We start from the raw sequence: 23,287 nt of genomic DNA on the forward strand, positions 1-23,287 counted from the left end.
ACAAGGAATAAGTACATTCTAGCACTAGAGAAAGCTTTCACATTCCTAAACCAAACTAAATCCCTTCTCAGGCCATAATGCCCACTTTGACCTTGCAAAGTAAAATCCAGCCTGCCTCTTAAAACTGTTACTATTCCTGCTCTAGTCTTGCCCCCGTGACTTGAGTCATCTACCGTGAAACCTGTCCATAAGAAATAACTGCCCCCTCCCAAAGAGAAGTAACTCGTGTAAGCTTGTTGTACTAAGCAGAAAAACAAGGCAGCGGTGTGCTGCCTGGAAAGTTCTTGTTTCTCTTTTCTTTTTAATCTAACTCAAATCGATTAAAAAAGAGATTCAGAAAATGGTACAGGATGGCAATCAACGAGAATATAAAATCAAGGAAAGAAAGAATGGAGGAAGCTGCTGTGCTTTTTACTGCATCTCCATTGCTTCAGTATTTACCAGTGTGTTCATAATTTCAAAATTCTCTTTTTTTAAATCAGTTTTCTGCAAGCCCCAGACAACGTAACAGAAAAACCTTAAATTCTCTGTCCCTTTAAAGAAGTCAGGAAATCTCTTAGGAACTAATCTCTCAGGATGGATAAACCAGTTCAGCTGAAAATTCAAAATGACCCAGATTCAAACTTTAACACATTTCAAACTTTTGAGACTGAGAAAGAATTGGGATTATTTATTAGTATGTTGTTACTGTTTATTTTGCAGGTCATAGTTTCAGCCTAAGAGAAAGATGTTCATGAGTCCAAAAGAGTCAGCTGAAAGGATATTTCTAGGCAGGCTGATATCAGGGAATTGAGTGAATTTTGCAGAAAAAAAAGGTGGGGGGGAGTGTACATTAGATTCCTAGGCCTCAAATAAAATTTGAAGAGGTTTACAAATCATTATCCTTGGATTTCATTGGTATTTGTTTTGTGATGAAGGTGACTTTATTGAACATCGGAGATTCATATGCACATTAAATTTAAAAAGTGTTCTTTGAGCCCAAATGTCCATCAACTGATGAATGGATAAAGAAGATGTGGTTTATATATACAATGGAATATCATGTGACAATGAGAAAGAATGAAATCTTGCCATTTGCAGCAACGTGGATGGAACTGGAGAGTATTATGCTAAGTGAAACAAGTCAGTTCGAAAAAAACAGATACTATATGTTTTCACTTATATGTGGAATTTGAGAAACTTAACAGAAGACCATGGGGAAGGGAAGGGGGAAAAATACTTTCAAACAGAGAGGAAGGCAAAACCTAAGAGACTCTTAAATACAGAGAACAAACTGAGGGTTGACGGGGGGGGGGGGGGGAGGGGTGCAGAGGGGAGGGGAAAATGGGTGATGGGTATTGAGGAGAACACTTGTTGGGATGAGCACTGAGTGTTGTATGTAAGCGATAAATCAGGGGAATCTACTCCCAAAGCCAAGAGCACACTGTATATATTGTTTATTAGCTAACTTGACAATGAATTATATATATATAATTGATATATATTTATATATTTATTTATAAATTTTAAAATTTATATATAAATATTTATATAAATATGTATATATAAATATTTATATACATATATATTTATATAATTTATATATATTATATATTACTGACAATAAATTATATATATAATATATTATTTTTAATATATATAATATATATATATTTTTAAGTGTTCTTAGAAGACAAGACAGAAGTTCAATTCATGTACAATTCAGGCCACTTGAATGCTGGGTGACTTTGGCCACCTGAGCTGGTTTACAGAGTATATAAAATGAGCTTGTCTTGTACATAATGCAGTTTTTAAAAAATTCATATGAAAGACCGTTTCAGTGAGCTCAAGGTCCTTCACTTAAAGCCAATTAGGAACAACATGCTTCTTGGATTCACAAGAAGAAGGTAGAAATTTCACTAATAGGTTTATTATAGCCATTTAGAATCCCAACTTCTTATTAGGCTTTGAAATTCTATTCATTCAGCCATTCCACAAACACTCTTGAAGCCCCAATTTTTGCCAGGATTAAAATTTAGCAGATCAAATTTTCTTAGTATCTTGTATGAAAAAATATGATAGTGTGGTAAGTCAAATTGTAAGATTACATAAACTGTATACTTTTACAGGCAAAGGTTATGTCTTAGTGTATGTTTGTCCTCCAGATGAATGACAGTTTTGTTATATGATTCAAAACACAAACCCACTATCATTATTTTAGGAGTAGAAGAGGAAAATAATCTGAGAAAGTACTGCTTAAAACTTTTTAATGAATGGCAAATGTTAAACCCAGTTATCTGAACTTTTATTTTAAAAAGATAACTTATGACTTTTTCAATTAAAGATTAAATTTCTTGATGGATTCACCACAGATTCCTTCCCAGTGTTCCATGTTCATACTAAACTGAAATCACCCACTCAGGATAACCATGTTTCATAATGCGAGGTGCAGCCACATGGATTATTCTAATACAGCACAATCCTTATAAAAATAAACAGACATGTCTTAAATTATGACTGAGAGGTCTGCCGAGAAGGTGGAAAATTATATACGGAAAGAGTGGCCATCGTTGAAGGCAACATTTGTTTTTCAAGCTAGAAAGGAAAGCAAGTGTGTAGACACCGCATATTCAAGTAGAACCCTTGAAGAATCTCCAAACTATGGATTTCCTTGTTTCTACACAGTTCAACGGGCAACACTGAACATCTGATCCATGTCTGACCATGCCAGTCTGCTTAACATCTGGAATGGGCATATTTCTTTAGATGCCTGTGAAATAGGCTTGAATTGAATTAAAGTTTACCTTATGAACCATAGAGTTCCTGTTAATCTGCAGAACCTAAAAGGAAAATGAACTTAGATTTCTTTTCTCACTTGAAAGCTATTTTCTTTATATAACATAACTTACTATCCTGTGGACTTTTGAGGAATTGCCAGTTAACTTGTAGACATCTCCAGGACAGGGAGCTTTTCTCCTGCTTCTCCTATATTTGCTCCCACAGACACTGGGTTGGTGCTGAGGGACAGACTAAAGTCAAAAGTGCCTTCAGCAAGTGCATTCACTGCACTGGTGCACTTATCTCCCTTAAGTTGTGATTAGCTGCCCGGATGTTCCTCGGCAGCCAAGGTTAACGTATTTTTGCACGTCTACTTAAACTTAAAACAATACCTGGCCCCAAGCCAGTGCTCAACAAACATTTCCTAAGTGCAGCTGGAACATGACTATTTGCTTATTAGAGATAAACCCTAAATAGCTTTCAAGGAGACATTTGTTGAGCATGTCTTTATGTTGCTATAGTTTATTTCTACAAGATTAGAGCATCCAAACAGGAAAGGACAGGAGTGCCTGATTTGGTTTGTAGTCACATGAAGCATTAAAGCAGAAAGGTCATTTAACTCTATTTTGTCTTTGGACAGATGAGGAAACCAAAGGCCCAAAGAGGCTAAGCAACATCAGCAAGGTCATTCAGGCCAGCCTGAATGAATACCCTGGATCCCAAACCCCATGCCTCACCTGCACACAGACCTGGCCTTTGGTTGCCAGGCTGGTCCATCCAGCTGCCAAGAGCTCCATGTGCTTGACTGATGTGCTGCCCAGACTTAAGTGGCTCAGACCACGGCTCCCACCAACCTGCTCTCCCTGACTTCCCCATCTTACTAACGGTCACGTCACTTTTCAGGCCAAAAAGCTAAGAGTCATCCCTGATTCTTTGACCTCCACGCTCTGTATCCAGCACAACAGCAAGTCCTCTTATTGCTACTTCCACAACTTGTCTGGAATTTGCACACTTCTTACCGACTTGGTGACCTGCTCACTGGCCTCCCTCCCCGCTTTCACCCTTGCCTGTGACAGATCGTCCTCAGCAGGCCCATGACCAGCTCAAATGGAGATCTGATAATGTCATTTCCCCTGCTTAACTCCTATTTCCTCATGTCCCAGCCCCTTACCAATGACTTTCCATCTCACAGACAGTAAAACCCAAAAATGTACACCGTGGATTTCAAGACTTTATATGATTGACATTTTCGAAGTTAGGGGACAGGATCTCTGAAAGACACAATCTCCTCCTACTTCACTTCAAAGTCAGAGTGGGAGTTCAGGTGGATCACTGACGTGATGCAGCACATTATTTCTTTTATTCTCACATGAATACACTTGAATCTCAGCCTAAATATCAAGGAAAAATAAATGCCTTCCAGAGAAAGAATTGAGAGGTGAGGAATGACCAAATACAATGAGACTGACCTTCATATCAAGTGCATGCCGTTATTAGTGGGTACACGTTATTACCTTGAGCAATGAACCCGTGCCAACAGATGCTCTCACTATGCACTGCTTGCTCTTTGGAAATAAATACAGTGTCCATGCATCTTTACACCTCCAGAGCCCAGCACAGTTTGAGGATCAAATTGGGATTTAGCACATGCTTAGGGCATGGGAGAGTAAATGACTCAAGTCATAGCCGATCACATAGCACTACAAAGTGGCCAAGCCAGCTGTAGCTTTTTCTCCTGGTTGCTCTGCCCACATTGAGCTGTTTAGAAGAGACACTGAGGGATAGGGCCATTATCAGAAAGGAGGACACTTGTTTCCAGGGCCAAGCATGGGCCAGAACTGTCACTAAATGCCTCCCTCCAGAACCAGGAGGTCCACTGAAAATCTTTAGCATTTAGTCTTTGGCACCTCTGATTCTAAACCTTTCCAGATGTGAGCACCACTGTGATAATCACCACATTTCTACAGACTATTACACTAACAAAGTGCTTGACGGCTGGTTTTATTTGCTCTCTGGAGCAGTGATCCTGAAGGTAGTAAGTATTGTTATCTCCGCGGCAGATTAGAGACCTGAGTCACCCCCCCCCCAAAAAAGGTCAAATAACCCAAGTTGAATCATGCAGCATGCTAGAGCACAGATTTCCAACCTTTCCAACCTGTGATACTCTATTATTTGTTCACTTGGTTATCCTGTCCTCCCTTACTTCCTCCATATGTATAATTGCTTCTAAAAAGTGGCTTATATCATAGTGCTTTTTAAGGTAGATTTTATTTCAAGCTGCCCCTTGAGAGAGCTGGTGACCCTCTGGGCCTGAAAGTCACTGCAGTTTTTTGAGAGCGGGCATTGGAACTTATAACACCTGTCTGCCTTAATCTCTTCATCAATCCTTCTTTTAAGAAGCCATCAACACAGACACTCCTTTCTCAATGAATGAAAAATATTTCCGGAACTATATCCAACAACTTCATTTTCCTGTCAGAAAAGTAATTGTGGCTGGCTGGTAAACCAGTTTGAAAAATCAAATTTAAATGAGCCAAATTTAAATGTATAAGAGCCTCATTTAACATGCAATTAATTTTATGCCTATAATAAAAAGAGAAAAACCACCGGTCTTCCTGAGGAATTAAATAGGCTGATAAGGAAATGCTGTGTCTCATGGAAATGAGATAAAATGATTCTTGAACTGTCCTCCTTTTGGTTGCATAATATTATATACAATACATTCTATTTCAGGGAAGTATTAATTTTACTGAATTTAAATATTTTTTTTTCTGCATAGTCACAGGAATGTAACCAAATGGCTAGGTTGGAACTTAGATTATTGGTTCCAGATTTTTTTTAAGCTCTCACTCTCTCCTTTATATGCCCTAAGTCTTTATAGCTTCTTGTGTTTTTGTTTCTTCCCCAAAGAAAGGGAATAATAGAAATGGTAGAGCTCAGCTATATTTAACGTTCTTCAAGCTTTGTTCCACTTAGTAAAATGTTGAGCAAAACCTTCATTTGCCAATCCTTTTATTCCTGTTACAACCCATGTGTACGTTAAGATGGATTTGGCAGTCACTTATTTCTTATTTATACCATTTTAATGTTTTTGATGTGCAATAAATGTATCCCATCCCACTTTTCAGGAAGAAGTTAAACTCGTAGGCTACTTTTTATTCTAAACTTTGCTTCTAGATACTGCCACAGATGAGTCACTATGAAAGATCATTACTGAGTATGTTTTTTTCTGGTGGGGTAGGAGTACTGAAGTTACTGAGAAAGTTATAAGACTCCTCTTTGTGAAGGACAAAGTCAGCCTTTGAGATATGTATCTTTATCTATATCTATATATCTGTTCTAAATGTTTGTTTATTTTGCAAGAGAGCGTGCACATGAGCAGGGGAGGGGCAAAGAGAGAGGGAGAGAGAATCTCAAGCAAGCTCCAGTCTGTCAGCAGAGAGCCTGATGCCGGGCTGTAGCCCACAAACTGTGACATTATGACCTGAGCAGAAATCAAGAGTCGGACACTTAGCCAACTGAGCCACCCAGGTGCCCCAATATATTTTTTAAAGGTTCTAGGGGCCAATTAATACCTCATTGTATTCCATGTCTTTTTGAAATTAATTCAGTGCTTTTTTTTTTAAGTTTATTTTTTTATGCTGAAAGAGAGAGGAGAGAGGGAGCAGGCACAAGAGCAGGGAAGGGGCAGAGAGAGAGGGAGAGAGAGAATCCCAAGTAAGCTCCATGCTGTCAGTGCAGAGCCCGATGTGGGGCTTGATCTAACAAACTGTGAGATCATGACCTGAGCTGAAATCAAGAGTCAGACGCTCAACAGACTGAGCCATCCAGGTGCCCCAGTGCTTTTTTTTTTTTTTAAAGTAAATTTTTTAAAGGAAACCAAACTTCAACTACTTCTAATAGTGCTTATTACACTTACATTTTTTGGATTTTTCCTGCCTCTGTTCCCAGGATTGAAGGGCTCCCTCCAGAGGCTGCAGCTCGAGTATGTGGATGTAGTCTTTGCAAATCGACCAGACAGTAACACCCCCATGGAAGGTGAGTGACAAAATTTGATAAGTGACTCTTGTGTTATTGATTCTAGCTTGACGACTTCTTTCACTAACGGCAGGAAATGAAGTCTATTCAGACTTAGTTGATTGCATATGGAAAATTAAAAACTTTCCAGGGGATGCCTTTTGGCCTCGGTATTTACCCTCAAAGCAAAGCTCTGCGTCCTGCATTTTCATTCATTTTGTACGCAGTCCCAGGCATTGGGGTTGTGGCTCCTGCCGGGTACAGTGCTCACTTTTTCCAGGTTCATTTCCCTTCTGTTATTTCATCAACTAAACCAATAAAATTAATTGGAAGGGGAGTTTATAACCCAGCCATCATTATTTTGGAGGGAGTCCCTTGATGATCTTTCTCTTTTGTAATGACTGGGTCTGATTAGCTTCCAATCTGTGGTAACAAGTGCTCAGTGGTGCCATGAGCAGAGGTTTTATAAGAATGACTACTTCAAAATGAGGCTCTTCATTGCAATTTGGGTTTTGATTCTCAAGGAGCTACAACATTCTATCGCCTTCCTGTTACAACTAATTTAAGATAATAGGCATCTCCCCAAGGAAACTTTGAAAATGTTCCTAAAACTAAATTTTCTTCAATTTGCATTTATTTATGGAGGCTACCTAAGATGAATGAGGAAGAAAATAGTTTGGGAGGACAAATTAATAACAATGTCCTAGTTAATTGAGATTTGCAGGCATGGATTCGACTTACCTGAGGTGAATGAGAACAAAGATTTTCGGGGGGAAAAGGGCAAAAAGTCATTTGAGGTTTACAATATGACATACATTTACGCAGTTTCAAGGACTTAGAATATAGTAATCAACAAAAAATTACACTGACGATAAATTTGTCCTTGATGATTCAAAAGGTAGTCCAGGGTCTTGGAATAAATCAGGTTCTATAAAGGTTTATTCTTGCTATAGGGTTATAGAAGTTACAGAGGTTCCAAATGATTGTACATACGAAAGCATATCTGAGTTTTTTGGTAGGTTGCATTTCTGACAAAAGAATATCATGGAAATTATTTTCCTTGCCGTTTATCTCTTGTGCAACTACAGAGAAATGTTAAAATATAAATATTTATACGTCTAATTTTCTCCTAGAGTTTTCTGCTTTTTTAATTCTGAGAAAATCAGTTTATTATAAAGGAATAGCAGTGTTCGAAATTCATAAATGCCTGGGTGGCTCAGTCAGTTAAGTGTCCAACTTCAGCTCAGGTCATAAACTCACGGTTCGTGGGTTTGAGCCCCTGTCGGGCTTTGTGCTGACAGCTCAGAGCCTGGAGCCTACTTTGATTCTGTGTCTTTATCTCTCTGTCCCCCCCCCCCCCACCCCCGCCCCAATACACATTCACTCTTTCTCTCTCTCTCTCAAAAATAAACATTTTAAAAAAAGAATGATCTCTGGAAATAATCTAGAAATACATATTTTTATCAAAGTAAAAAAGAGGTTTTAAAGCAACAATAAACATCTTATTAGAGTAAGAAGTGCTCATCGCAAGGATAACATGACGTCACCCTCTTCCCAATGACACATAAAAAGAGAACACTAAAGCTATCTGATGAACAAAAGTGTCAAATAAAATACTATTTAGTGGGGGCTGTGAAAAACTGAAATTGCTTCCCATTTTAAGTGCTTGTGGCATTGTCTTCCTCCTTGGGAAAGAGTCCTTTGCAATTAAATTACATCATGTATAGGATTTTTCAGATTTTTTTTTTTCCCATTTTGTCCCCGCCCCACCTTCATGTCTAATTGTAGAGATAGAATGCGGGAGTCTCTCAAGCAGAAAACATTACAATTTGCATTATACACCTCTAGAAGGGAGAAGTTCTCAATTAGGATCTAAGCTATGTGATACCGATATGATAATGGTGTCTGCAGTATGAACACTGATTATGTGTTGAAATTTTTTAGAAGGGAGCTTCAGAGTGTTAACATTAAACACACAAGATTGCTACCCCATAGAATTTGTAATTACAACATTGTCCGGCCTTTGCTAGAATCAGAGAACATTTTAATTTTCCCTGAGTTTCTCATAGAAAATTCCACAGAGCAGAATATTTTGTCAACCATTTTATCAAGAGTCAATGTCCAAGTTCAGAAGTCTAAGGAAGGATGTCAGACCATAGCAATTTGCATTTGTTGATGATTAGGTCAAGGAACGTGGAATTTTGTAGCCCTGCAGCCATCAACCACTTGATGCTGGAATGTAGTCAGCTCTCCCCACCCTCCCCCAAGAAGGGATCCGCTCTTAGCTGGTCCCTCAGGCTCTGAGGCTTATTTCTCTGGGAGGATTTAGTAGGAATGTAGCACAGAAATTCCTCACGTAGGACTTGTTCCAGATTGAAAGAGCTTCCCTATAATTTCTCCCTGGCTTTCAGAAAATGTGTATCCTCAAACTTGGTACGCTTACTTGTTCCAAGGTGGGCCTGATGGAAATGCCAGTTTGATACTAGTCTTTGGAAACCCATTCTCTGCATGTAGTGTCTTCTACTTTACTGTAGCAGAGGACAGGGCTGATCCGGCCAACGGAAGAAGAAATAGGAAATAAGAAGAAAATGAGAAATAGGGATTGCCAGGAGGCCTTGGGTGCATTTGCTCCCCTAAAAATGGCGGGGGGGGAGGTGTCTAAGCTATTTCTGGCTTCCATGTTATTAAGATTCATTTTTGCAATGATTTTATAAAGTCACAAGTGTGTGAGTGAAAGTTATACATATACAATGGGGGTCTACCTTAGAGAGCTATTAGTGTTTCTAAAAACACTACAGAAAGTAAATGTTATATATAATCAAAATTACCCTTAAAGGCCCCACAGTAGTTCTTTGTTAGCCAACGTTACTCTATATTCTTTTAATCATTCAATTTCTTCTGCAAATATGACAAAACCATCATTGGATACCTGCCAGTCCCCAGCCCTTTTTTTTTTTTTGTAATGGCCAGAAAATCCTTAATATCATTCACACACTTGTCTTTATTTCAGCAACTCAGATTGACGATTTTAGGCTTGATTGCTTCCATTCCTGTCTAATATAAGTGATGCAACAGTGGTTGCCAAGTGCCTATTGATGAATTTTCCTATATTAAATCTACGTATGTTGGCACTGTGCTGTATGTGTGTGTCTGGGTATCCCATATTAGACCCTTAGCATTTGAAAATCATTTTTATTGGTTTCAACCATTCCTATGAACTCCATGGGGCCACAACACATGCTAACAGGATTTTTATAGGCACCTGTTTTAAACCCCAAGGACGTAATGAAAGAGCCCAGCCCAGCTTTCTAAGACATGTTTTTAAAAAATTTATTAAAATGCCAACCCCTTTGATTTGCACCTTGAAAGGATGTTAATTGGGGACATTTCTAAAATAAACCAAGACGAGTTTCATCCGGGTTCTACATATCACACAGCAACCAACTGAGCCAAGAAAGATTAGCAGTAGCATCTTCTTCATAATATGTAGGCATCATATATCCAATTTGTTGTTGTCTTCGCTTCTTGCTTGAAAAACCAATAGACAGAAAGCGAGTCCTCTCAAAAGAATAGCTGTAAATTCCAAGTGTGCAATCAGTGGAGAAAGTAGTAAGACACTTACTTTGCAATCTGCAACCCTATGGGATGCGATTATATTTTATAGCCATGGGAAGATGTTTCTGACAACAGAGGGGAACTTGTGGACTTTTTCCTCTGTCCTTCTTGTTTATTTTTTCTGGTTCACCTAGTAGTAAGTCATTTTTCTTTCACAGCATCTGCCATGCCATCTGTCTCTGCTACGATATCTGGCATCGATGGCATGTGTTCCAGTCCCAGAAAAAATCAGCCCCACTCCCATTTCTTCTTTCTTTATGCTGCTGTGTTCTTACCAGTAGAGTCCCTGACAGTTCCTTGTGCTCGGTGCCACTCATATTCTTAATTCTCTCATTTCCATAAATCCCAGCATGTATTGCATGTATTTCAAAACCTTCTCTTGAGCTTATTAGACAAAAGAAAGCTCATTCCAACATGAATCATGCTAGACAGGGATAGACACAGAGCATTTGTGTGTCTGAGGACCTACACTAGGAGTTTTTTGGTTTGGCTTTCTGTCATGCCCAAGTGCTAGGCTAATTTGTCTCTCTATATTCTTCTCATTGCTCCAGGGAGGAAGTGATTGAATATGCCTGAGGGCAGGAGAGGAGTCTACAAATCATGTACTACTTGTGAATAACAGAAGAGAGAGAGGACCCCTTTTTGTATACATAGCTTTTTAAAAAGGAAAGAGGAAATCCCATTAATTTGTTGATCTGAGAGAATATGACGATTTTTAAATTAAATCATATTTTAATTTAAAAAACATTTGGAATTGAGCTCTAACTTTTATTTAGAGCTTTTTGCCAAAACTAGTTAATCTCACAGACTCCCTTAGTCATTAGATGTTACTCCCAACCTAATTACAGTTCAAATTATTTATTTTTTTCCTGCTAGCAGGTTAATGCAGACATAAACAACACAGGATATCTTTTTTACATAAGAGAGGCAAGATCAATGTTAGCTTCACTTAGTCCCCACAGTATCATCACGTCAAACAACCCATTCCATAAATATTTACTTCCTTCTAAGCCATTTTATTTAGTGTCGCCATAGGCAAGCAGGAATCCATGGATATTCAGGTTTCTAGGATGTACAGTTACAGCTCAGAAAATACCAGAAAGTAGCAAGTATTGCAGCATCCCAAATTTTCTACATGTTCTTCAATTCCTAGATAATTCCTATCCAAAGCAAAGTTTTCAGAACAAAAATTTAATGACATAAAACCTAGAAATATCATCTAAGCACAATGGATCATCTCTTCTGCCTTTATATTTTATTATCTTCCCGGAAAGACACTCTCTCAATCTTTCCTCCAAACCATAATAAGAGCAGGAAGAAATCTTCTGCAAATAGTCACTAGCAGCGCTGTCCAATCGAAATATTATGCAACCCACACATATATTTCGAATTTTCTGTTAGCTATATTCAAAAGGTAAAAAAAAAACAGATGAGAATAATTATAGAAATATATTTTAGGGGCACCTGGCTGGCTTAGTTGATAGAGCATGTGACTCTTGATTTCAGGGTTGTGAGTTTAAGCCCCATGTTGGGTGCAGAGATTACTTAAAAATAAAATCTTTAGCATAAGAGACTCTTAAAAACTGAGAACAAACTGAGGGTTGATGGGGGGTGGGAGGGAGGGGAGGGTGGGTGATGGGTATTGAGGAGGGCACCTTTTGGGATGAGCACTGGGTGTTGTATGGAAACCAATTTGACAATAAATTTCATATATTGAAAAAAAAATAAAATAAATAAAAATAAAATAAAATAAAATAAAATAAAATAAAATAAAATAAAATAAAATAAAATCTTTAGGGGTGCTGGGTGGCTCAGTTGGTTGAGTGACTGACTTGATTTCAGGTCAGATCATGACCCCAGGGTCATGGAACTGAGCCCAGCACTGGGTTCTGAGCTGAGCTTGGAGCCTACTTAAGATTTTCTCTCTCTTTCCCTCTGTCCCTCCCCTCTGCTCACACTCTCTCTTTCTAAAATAAAATTTAAAGAAAGAAAGAAACTAAATACACAGTTTTAAAAAACAGTAAAATAAAATCTTTAAAAAATACATATATATGTATTTTTAATTTTATTTTTTAAAAATGTTTATTTAATCATGGGAGTCTACCCCCAAAACCAAGAGCATACTGTAGATACTGTTTGTTAGACAACTTGACAATAAATTACATTTTAAAAATAAATAAAATAAAATAAAAATGTTTATTTATTTTGAGGGAGAGAGCATGTGCACAGGGGAAGAGCAGAGAGGGAGGGAGAGAGAGAATCCAAAGCAGGCTCCACATTGTCAGTGCAGAGCCTGACACAGAGCCTGATCTCATGAACCATGAATGAGATCATGACCTGAGCCAAAATCAAGAGTCAGATGCTTAACTGATTGAGCCACCTAGGTGCCCCAGTAAATAAATAAATATATATATATATATATATATATATATATATATATATATATATATACACGTATATATATATACGTGTATATATATATATACATATATATATACATATATATATATATATATATATATATATATATTTTTTTTTTTTTTAATTTAACCCAACATGGGGCACCTGGGTGGCTCAGTCAGTTTAAGTGTCCAACTTCAGCTCAGGTCATGATCTTACAGTTTGTGAGTTTGAGCCCCACGTTGGGCTCTGTGCTGACAGTTCAAAGCCTGGAGCCAGTTTCAGATTCTGTGTCTCTGCACCTCCACTGCTCACACTCTCTCTCTCAAAAATAGATATACATTTAAAAAATTAAAAAATTTAACCCAATATGTAAAAACATCGTTTAAACATGCAATCAATACAAAAATTTTTAAAATTTTTTTTTCAACGTTTATTTATTTTGGGGACAGAGAGAGACAGAGCATGAACGGGGGAGGGGCAGAGAGAGAGGGAGACACAGAATCGGAAACAGGCTCCAGGCTCTGAGCCATCAGCCCAGAGCCTGACGCGGGGCTCGAACTCACGGACCGCGAGATCGTGACCTGGCTGAAGTCGGACGCTTAACCGACTGCGCCACCCAGGCGCCCCATCAATACAAAAATTTTTAATGAGATTTTTCTTTCACACTAAGCCTTTGAAATCTGTTGTGTTTTTCACTTTTATGGCATGTCTTAATTTGGGTCAGCCACATTTCAAATGTTTAATAGCCACATGTGGCTGCTGAGAACTAAATTTGACCACACAGTTCTATAAACTCTATTTCCAGGCTAGCAGAGCACAAGACACAGAGTAGGAGCTCAATAAATATTTATTGTGTGGATGGATGGATGAATGGATGGATGGATGGATGGATGGATGGATGAATGAATGGATAAACGATTGGATGAATAAGTGAACAAGTGTTTGAAGATTGAATGAGTGAAGCTCTAAAGTTAAATAGATCCAACTTTATTTTTCTCCACTTAAAACCTATTTTGGTTTCCTAACATCTATAAGTATTCTAGTGTCTGATCTGGTTCAACATTTCAGGATGATGCTAAGTACAGATTGCTGGTAAACATCCCCAGGACACTCTTACATTCCATTTTTCCTCATCAGCAACAGCAGCCACATCCAGATGCCAGGTCTTTCTCTAGAAATCTGATTGATACCTAAATGAGCAGAAATGAATGGAGGGTGATTCTTTGGCAGTTCAGTTGCTCCTGAGGATTACTATATCAAATTAAAATTATCTAATGCATTTCATTTATGACCCCTGGCCAGGATGCTCCTGAGAGCCTTGAGTGCCAATCAGATCAGTTTAACATTTTGGCTTGAAAGGCTGGGACAGCTGAGTTTTCAAGATAGTGATTTGGAGAAAATTACTGTCGTATCCAAGAAGATGAGCCAAACCCTACCAACTCTATGGCGGGAAAAAAAAAAAAGTGTTCCAATTTTACTAAATCAGTTTTATTTCCATTTTAACTACAAATTCACCAAAAATTGGACTGCTACCTTAGACCTATTCAGCTAATGTTTTATCCTTTATAAAACAATACATTTAATAAAAAAAGAAATTGTTTAAAAATCTTTTTAATGTTCATTTATTTTTGAGAGAGAGAGAGAGCATGAGTGAGGGAGGGGCAGAGAGAGAGGGAGACACAGATTCTGAAGCAGGCTCCAGGCTCTGAGCTGTCAGCACAGAGTCTGATGCAGGGCTTGAACTCGTGAACCACGAGATCATGACCTGAGCTGAAGTTGGACACTTAACTGACTGAGCCACCCAGGCGCCCCTAATAAAAAGAGAAATTTATTTCATTCATTCTAAGAAACAGCATTAGAGCTGGATGGGTTCACGTGGGTTCTTTCAGTCTCTGGTATGGCTTTTTAGGAAATCTCATGTTTCTACTCACTGTACTCCTCCTTCCTATTAGGACAGTATTTCTGCAAAGTGGACTGCAGGACATTAGATGGGGAACACAGCTTCTGGCCTCGCCACTTGTTAGAGTGTATACCCAGGGCGAGTTACAACCCCACTGAGGCTCAGTGTCCTTACCTGGAAATGGAGACAACACAGACAGTGACTTCTGAATGAGTTAATAATGTGGGTATAGGAGAGCAAGCAAGCATAAGCCCCTTTTCTAGAATGTCCCATATAATTCACATACATATAAAAATCCACTTTTTCTGGATTCCTTCTCAGAGGTAACCATAGGGGAAGTCCAAGGCCCTGAAATTATAATGTGATGAAAATCACATAAAGGTGGCCAGGCTGCAGAAACAACTAGGGTCTTCAGGGAGGCCACGTAGAAATTAACATACAGAGTTGGCAATGGAATTTTCTTCTAGCCCGTTGTTTCTCCCTGGAGTTTTGTTCTGAAATGCTCCATGCCCTTTACAGTTAATGTAATCATAGGTTTTCTGGGGTTAATATATTCAGTCAAAAGGTAATCTTGAGACTGTGATTTTATTTTCAAAAATATACCTAGAAAAAAGTCAGTAACAGGATTTACTTACTCATTCAGTTGATATTCATTGACTAGCACTTTTCATGCACTAGAAGAAGCAGAAGTTAATAAATTAGGCAAACATCCTGCCTCTATAGAAATTACATTCTTGTGGGGGAGACAGGCAATAAGTTACTAATTGAGTTACAATAGATGGTGATCATAGTATGAAGAAAAAATAAATCCTGGGAGGAGGATAGAAAGACAGACACCATATGTTTTCACTCTTATGTGGATCCTGAGAAACTTAACAGAAGACCATGGGGGAGGGGAAGGAAAAAAAAAAGGTTAGAGAAGGAGGGAGCCAAAACATAAGAGACTCTTAAAAACTGAGAGCAAACTGAGGGCTGATGGGGGGGTGGGAGGGCGGGGAGGGTTGGTGATGGGTATTGAGGAGGGCACCTGTTGGGATGAGCACTGGCTGTTGTATGGAAACCAATTTGACAATAAATTTCATTAAAAAAAAAAAGAAAAGAAAGTATGAGGGGTAGATAAGGTGTCCAAGGGAAGTGTAAGAAGGATATGGGGGGGAATAGCTTGGCCTCCTACAAAATGGGAAGGACATAACTTTGGAATAAGACCCTAATTCTGATCATCTTTCCATTTCTTCCTAGTTGTGTCATTTTAGACACATTGTTTAACCTCTCTTTTCCTTAGTTTCCTTATCTATAAAATTCAAGTATTAATCTCTCCTTTATAGGGTAATTAGGATTTTTTGGAATGATATATACAAAATGCTTAGAATGTTGCTTAGTACATGGTAATTACTTAAAAAGTTAAAGCTGTGTCTTTTGTTGTTGTGTTGTTATTGTGTGTGTGGTCCTGCTGTGAATTTGTCATGTGGGAAGTGACCTTGATGCATTAGTAGCCTCCAAGTCCACCACCAGGCAATCCTGAAGGTCCCAAAACAGAAAGGCTCACCCAACAAATTAAGATGCATGCATCACATGGTTTATTAAATCAAGTAAAAAGCGTAGTGAGAAGCAAGAGGGGAGAGATGGGGCAATTGAAACAATTAGGATTGAGTATAAGCAGGTAGAGGGACCCAACTATCTAAATCCTACGGCACGCAGTGGTCATATGGCCTGTCCTCTCTCTATGCCACAGTGTCCTTCCCTATGAGGGTGTATTATAATGATCATATTTGAGATTTGGGCAAGACAGCTCAGTAGACAGGAGGTGTCTGGGTCAATCATACACTTGCTTTCTTGCTCTCAGGGACAAATTCACCTGGCCGTTAGCTGTAGCTCGCCTGATAGCTGTAGCCTGACGTAGCCGTGGACTCTGCATTTCTTGTGCACAGGATTTTTGAAGCCAGAAGGGGATCACCAAACGGGGCTGATTTAAGACCTTATTTGAATCCTCGTATATTTCATGTATATTTAGTATATCTTGAACGTTGGGTGTCATGTGCATACTACATGCATGGTGAACATCACATTTTTCCATCCTTCCACCTCTCTGCTCAGCACACAGGTTTCCTACTTTGTCTATGTCTGCCGTGACTCAGAGGTTACTAATCCACTTAGTCATACCATATGCATTATGTGAATTCTTCCTGTGTTTCACAAGCTACCTGTTTCTCTACATGGTTTCATTTATCCTCATTTCTCTTGCTGTCTTGAGCAGAACTGATCTTAAGTAACATAGCAAAGGCACATTACAGAGTTCACCACTCTTAGTAGGTGACATGCTGCTTCAGATGTGCAGCCTTCCAGGGCCATTGAAAACCTGTCCAGAGTTAACAGAGGCCCCCGAAGTCCTGAAGGTGGATCACTCTGATAGGCGTCAGAGCCATGGCTAACAAATTATCTTGTTCCAACTGGGTTCCATAGAGAGGACAGGAGCTTTCCTAAAACTACCTTTACTAGAGCATACTGAGAAATTAAGATTGCCAAGGCTGCAGAAAATATGTGATGAGCTGGCTTTAAAGAAAATTATGTTCCAGACAATTTGTAATCATCTAGTACTGTATCTTGTGCTCTCTTTGGATGTTGAAGATTCCCAACCTCATTTCATAATGTCCTGGTTAGAATGGAAGATGCTGGAGAAGAATATGCTTATATTCTATGCAATTTAGCTACTCCCTCTATTGTCTCCCCCTCCTTTCCCTCTCTTCACATCTGAAGTCAACAGTGAAGGCAGAAGAGAGGTAACCCCTACCAGTAAGATACAAAAAAGGAAATGTGGGCCATGTGTCTGGGAGCCTATGGTACTTCCTCACCACAAATCTGTGGCCCTCACCAAGCTCAGAAAGGATGGCTTTTTGGTTTTCTTTTTTTCTTAAGTTGTTCTCAGTCAAGAAAAAGAGAGAGTGAGAGAACACGAACGAACAGAGATGGCTTCTGCTCACCCCAGCTGTCAGGTGGAGACGGAGCCACTTAGTATTCTGAAGCTGTGGGTCTGTGACTCATGTGAACTTCCTTCTGTGTGCTTTGTCATTTCCCTGGAGTTGTGACAAGAATTACCGCCATATTCTGAGGGGATGTCAACTCAGTCTCAGGGGAATTAATCTCGGTAAATTTCTTATTGTGCTGCAGCTGATCTGCAGTGACACGGGTAGGAATTGGAGACACATTATCCAACACCCTAGCCCAGGAAGGTGGGGCTAGGGATGTTAGCAGCCTGTCACTTTGCAGCATCTCACTCAGGGTTTCCCAGCATGCTGATTCACTAGGGTGAGCAGAGCCACCTCTGTCATTGCTAATCTGGAATTCTCAGATAGTGGGGATAAACAAACACACGTAAGTCTCTTTTCTCATGAAGCAATGAGAAAATAAATGCCATTGTTAACCCACTTCCCCCCTTGGGGTGCTTAATATGTGTTGTGAAAAACTACAGGGTCTGCAATCAGAGGAAGACGGTCTCACACACCTAGTCTTGGGTGTGTGAATTTGACTGAGTTGCTCAGACTTTCTGCTTCTCGGTTTTTCACCCGGAAAATGGCAAGAATAAAAACATTACCTTGCCTAGCTATTTCTAAGATTGTTGTGAAGATAACATGAAGTAGTATAAGAGGAGATGTTTTGTAAATTTTAATGCCCTGTACAAATATTTTGAGGTTGTTATTGCTGTTACATATATTTACCGTGTTAGGAATATAGATGCATAACAAGGTGTAATAACTGAAGTTTGAGCCAGGCACCAAGACAGGATTGAAAAGAAATTTCAAAGAGAGATGCCAAATCTTTATTTGTATATTTGCAGAGGAAATGAGCAAGAGCTGGATCCCTGTTTTTCCTTCCCTCAATGTTTTATTTTGAGAACTTAAAAACCTACAGAAACGTTGAAAAAATAAACACCTAATATTATTCTCCTATATTTACCAAATTGTGCTGTGTTTTGCCTCTATTTTGCCCTCTCCTGCTGTCATTGTGACATTTGCCCATAAATACTTTCTTCTATCTCCTGAGAACAAGGCATTCTTCTATATAACCGTTACACAGTTATTAACTTGTACATGGATGCATAGGGGCACTTGTACCCCAATGTTTATAGCAGCACTCTCAACAATAGCCAAATTATGGAAAGAGCCTAAATGTCCATCAACTGATGAATGGATAAAGAAACTGTGGTTTATATACACAACGGAGTACTACGTGGCAATGAGAAAGAATGAAATATGGCCCTCTGTAGCAACGTGGATAGAACTGGAGAGTGTGATGCTAAGTGAAATAAGCCATACAGAGAAAGACAGATACCATATGTTTTCACTCTTATGTGGATCCTGAGAAACTTAACAGAAACCCATGGGGGAGGGGAGGGAAAAAAAAAAGGTTAGAGTGGGAGAGAGCCAAAGCATAAGAGACTCTTAAAAACTGAGAACAAACTGAGGGTTGATGGGGGGTGGGAAGGAGGGGAGGGTGGGTGATGGGTATTGAGGAGGGCACCTTTTGGGATGAGCACTGGGTGTTGTATGGAAACCAATTTGACAATAAATTTAATATATTGAAAAAAAAACTTGTACATGGATATACCACTGTTATCTAATATGCAAGCCATATTCATTGTTCCTAAAATGTCCTTTATAGGATTTAGTTGTTTTTGTTTTTATTTTTGAAAGGGAAGTGGATCCACGATTTTTTTCAAATTCATGTTTTATTTCAAAATTAAAACTAACGTTTTTTCTACTACATCAACAAAATCCAAATCATTTTATCAGTTCTGGTAGTATTACATCCTATTACAACTTTTGATACAGTCAAGATTTTAAGACCAAAGCCTCTTGTACATATAACAATGAAAAAGAGCATCGAAACAGATCATAAGTCAACATGGTATACTGAACAATGCAAGGACTCTGAAAATGGATAGATAGTTCTATGTCCTGACAGTAACTCTTAACAAACCCTGTGCTTTAAGAAAGTTAATTTGAATTTCTCCTTCTGTGTGTCCTCATCTCCAACTCGAAATGAAGATGAACACCTTAATATGTGTTAGTGCAGATTGAATATTATAATAATTATAAAGCATTGTAGATAGTACATATAGATGTTCAATATATACTAGTTATTATTTTTAAAGTTTTTATTTTAATCCCCATCACCTAGTTCACCCATGGTAACCATCAGTTCTCTATAGTTAAGAATCTGTTTCTTGATTTCTCTCTCTCTCTCTCTCTTTTTACCTTTGTTCACTTGTTTTGTTTCTTAAATTACACATATAAGTGAAATCATATGATATTTGGCTTTCTCTGACTTATTTCACTTTAGCATTATACTCTAGCTCCATCCATTTCATTGCAAATGACAAGATTTCATTATTTTTTATGGCTGAGTAATATTCTATTTCACACACACACACACACACACACACACACACACACACACACACCACATCCCACATCTTTATCCATTCATCAGTGGACACTTGGGCTGCTTCCATATTTTGGCTATTGCCAACAATGCTGCTATGAACATAGGGATGTATGTATCCCTTTGAATTGGTTTTTTTGTATTCTTTGGGTAAATGCCCAGTAGTGCAATTGTGGGATCACAGCACAATTTGGTAAATATAGGAGAATAATATTGGGTGTTTATTTTTTCAAGTTCTATTTTTAAATTTTTGAGAAACCTCCGTACTGTTTTCCTAAGTGGCTGCACCAGTTTGCATTCCCACCAACAGTGCATGAGAGTTCCTTTTTCTCCACATCCTCACCAACACTTGTTGTTTCTTACATTGTTTAACCATTCTGACAGGTGTGAGGTGATATCTTATTGTGGTTTTGATTTGCCTTCCCTGATGATAAGTGATGATGAGCATTTTTTCATGTGTCTGGTGGCCATCTGGATGTCTACTTTGGAGAAATGTCTACTCATGTCTTCTGTCCATTTTTTAATTGGATTAATTGTTTTTGGGATGCTGAGTTTTATTTTGAGAGAGAGAGTGCGAGCATGAGTGGGAGAGGGGCAAAGGGAGAGAACCTTAAGCAGGTTCCACATGCAGCATGGAGCCCATTGCAGTGTTTGATCTCATGACATGAGACCATGACCTGAGCAGAAATCAAGAGTTGGAGGCTTAACCGGCAGAGCCACCCAGGCACCCCTGTGATGGTGAGTTTTATAAGTTCTTTATATATTTTGGACACTATCCTCTTATTGGATATGTCATTTGCAAATATCTTCTCCTGTTCCATAGGTTGCCTTTTAGTTTTGTTGATTGTTTCCTTCACTGTGCAGAAGCTTTGTATTTTGATACAGTCCCAATAGTTTATTTTTGTTTCTGTTTCCCTTGCCAAAGAAGTTACTGCCTGTGTTCTCCTCTGGGACTTTTATGGTTTCAGATTTCACATTTAGGTCTTTAGTCCATTTTGAATTTATTTTTGTGTATGGATTAAGAATGTGGTCCAGTTTCATTCTTGTGCACATCGCTGTCCAGTTCTCCCAATACATTTGTTGAAGAGACTGTCTTTTTCCCATTGAATATTTTTTCCTGCTTTGTTGAAGATTAATTGACCATATAATTGTGGGTTTATTTCTGGATTTTCTATTGTGTTCCATTGATGTATATATCTATTTTTGTACCACACCGTCTTGTACCACTCTGTCTTGATTACTACAGTTTTGTAATATAACTTGAAGTCCAGAACTGTGATGCCTCTAGCTTTTCTTTTTCCAGACTGCTTTGGCTATTCAGGGTCTTTGGTGTTCCCCTACAAATTTTAGGATTGTTTGTTCTAGTTCTGTGAAAAATGCTGTTGATATTTTTATAGGGATTGCACTAAAAGTGTACATGGCTTTGGGTAGCATAGACATTTTAACAATATTTTTTCTTCCAATCTGTGAGCATGGAACATCTTTCCATTTCTTGGTGTTCTGTGCAATTTCTTTTCTCAGTATTTTAGTTTCCAGAGTACGAGTCTTTTACCTCTTTGGTTAGGTTTATTCCTACGAATCTTATTATTTTGGGTGCAGTTGTAAATGGGATTGTTTTCTTAATTTCTCTTTTTGCTGCTTCATTTTTGGTGTGTAGAAATGCAACCAATTTCGGGGCACCTGGGTGGCTCAGTCAGTTAAGCGTCCTACTTTGGCTCAGGTTATGACCTTACAGTTCATGGTTCTAGCCTCGCATCAAACTCTGTGCTAAGAGGTCAGAGCCTGGAGTCTGCTTCAGATTCTATGTCTCCCTCTCTCTCTGCCCCTCCCCTGCTCACTCTAAAAAAAAAAAATTAAGGAAAAAGAAATGCAACATTTCTGTACATTGGTTTTATATCCTGTGGCTTTACTGAATTTGTTTATCAGTTCTAGCAGCTCTTTGGTGGAGTCTTTCAGGTTTTCTATATATAGTATCATGTCATCTGCCAATAGTGAAATTTTTACTTCTTCATACTGATTTCGATGCCTTTTATTTCTTTTTTGTTATCTGACTGGTGTGGCTAGGACTTCCAGTACTATGATGAATAAAGGTAGTGAGAGTGGACATCTTTGTCTTGTTCCTGACTTTAGGGGAAAGGCTCTGTTTTTCTGCATTGAGATGATGTTTGCTGTAGGTTTTTCATATATGGCCTTTAATTATGTTGAGGTATGTTCCCTCTAAACCTACTTTGTTGTACTTTGTCAAATGCTTTTTCTTCACCTATTGAAATGATCATATGGATCTTATCCTTTCTCTTATTTTTTTATTTATTTATTTTTTTATGAAATTTATTGACAAATTGGTTTCCATACAACACCCAGTGCTCATCCCAAAAGGTGCCCTCCTCAATACCCATCACCCACCCTCTCCTCCCTCCCACCCCCCTTCAACCCTCAGTTTGTTCTCAGTTTTTAACAGTCTCTTATGCTTTGGCTCTCTCCCACTCTAACCTCCTTTTTTTTTTCCTTCCCTTCCCCCATGGGTTTCTGTTAAGTTTCTCAGGATCCACATAAGAGTGAAAACATATGGTATCTGTCTTTCTCTGTATGGCTTATTTCACTTAGCATCACACTCTCCAGTTCCATCCACGTTGCTACAAAAGGCCATATTTCATTTTTTCTCATTGCCACGTAATATTCCATTGTGTATATAAACCACAATTTCTTTATCCATTCATCAGTTGATGGACATTTAGGCTCTTTCCATAATTTGGCTATTGTTGAGAGTGCTGCTATGAACATTGGGGTACAAGTGGCCCTATGCATCAGTACTCCTGTATCCCTTGGATAAATTCCTAGCAGTGCTATTGCTGGGTCATAGGGTAGGTCTATTTTTAATTTTCTGAGGAACCTCCACACTGCTTTCCAGAGTGGCTGCACCAATTTGCATTCCCACCAACAGTGCAAGAGGGTTCCCGTTTCTCCACATCCTCTCCAGCATCTATAGTCTCCTGATTTGTTCATTTTGGCCACTCTGACTGGCGTGAGGTGATACCTGAGTGTGGTTTTGATTTGTATTTCCCTGATAAGGAGCGACGCTGAACATCTTTTCATGTGCCTGTTGGCCATCCGGATGTCTTCTTTAGAGAAGTGTCTATTCATGTTTTCTGCCCATTT

General features: G+C 38.7%; 1 protein-coding gene across 6 annotated transcripts in view; it reads left to right on the plus strand.

Annotated features, from left to right (window-relative positions):
- Positions 1–23,287, plus strand: part of KCNAB1 (potassium voltage-gated channel subfamily A regulatory beta subunit 1) — a 399,759-nt gene that overhangs the window by 329,911 nt on the left and 46,561 nt on the right. For 4 of the 6 annotated variants that reach the window (XM_047874454.1, XM_047874455.1, XM_047874458.1 and 1 more), the window contains one exon: positions 6,709–6,795. The exons of the other annotated variants lie outside the window; for them this stretch is intronic. In XM_047874454.1, the coding sequence (XP_047730410.1) occupies positions 6,709–6,795 (87 nt within the window). The remainder of the gene's footprint in view (positions 1–6,708; positions 6,796–23,287) is intronic. 6 annotated transcript variants of the gene reach the window in all.

The sequence above is a fragment of the Prionailurus viverrinus genome, chromosome C2, assembly GCF_022837055.1.
Source record: "Prionailurus viverrinus isolate Anna chromosome C2, UM_Priviv_1.0, whole genome shotgun sequence".
Classification (NCBI taxonomy): Eukaryota; Metazoa; Chordata; class Mammalia; order Carnivora; family Felidae; genus Prionailurus; species Prionailurus viverrinus.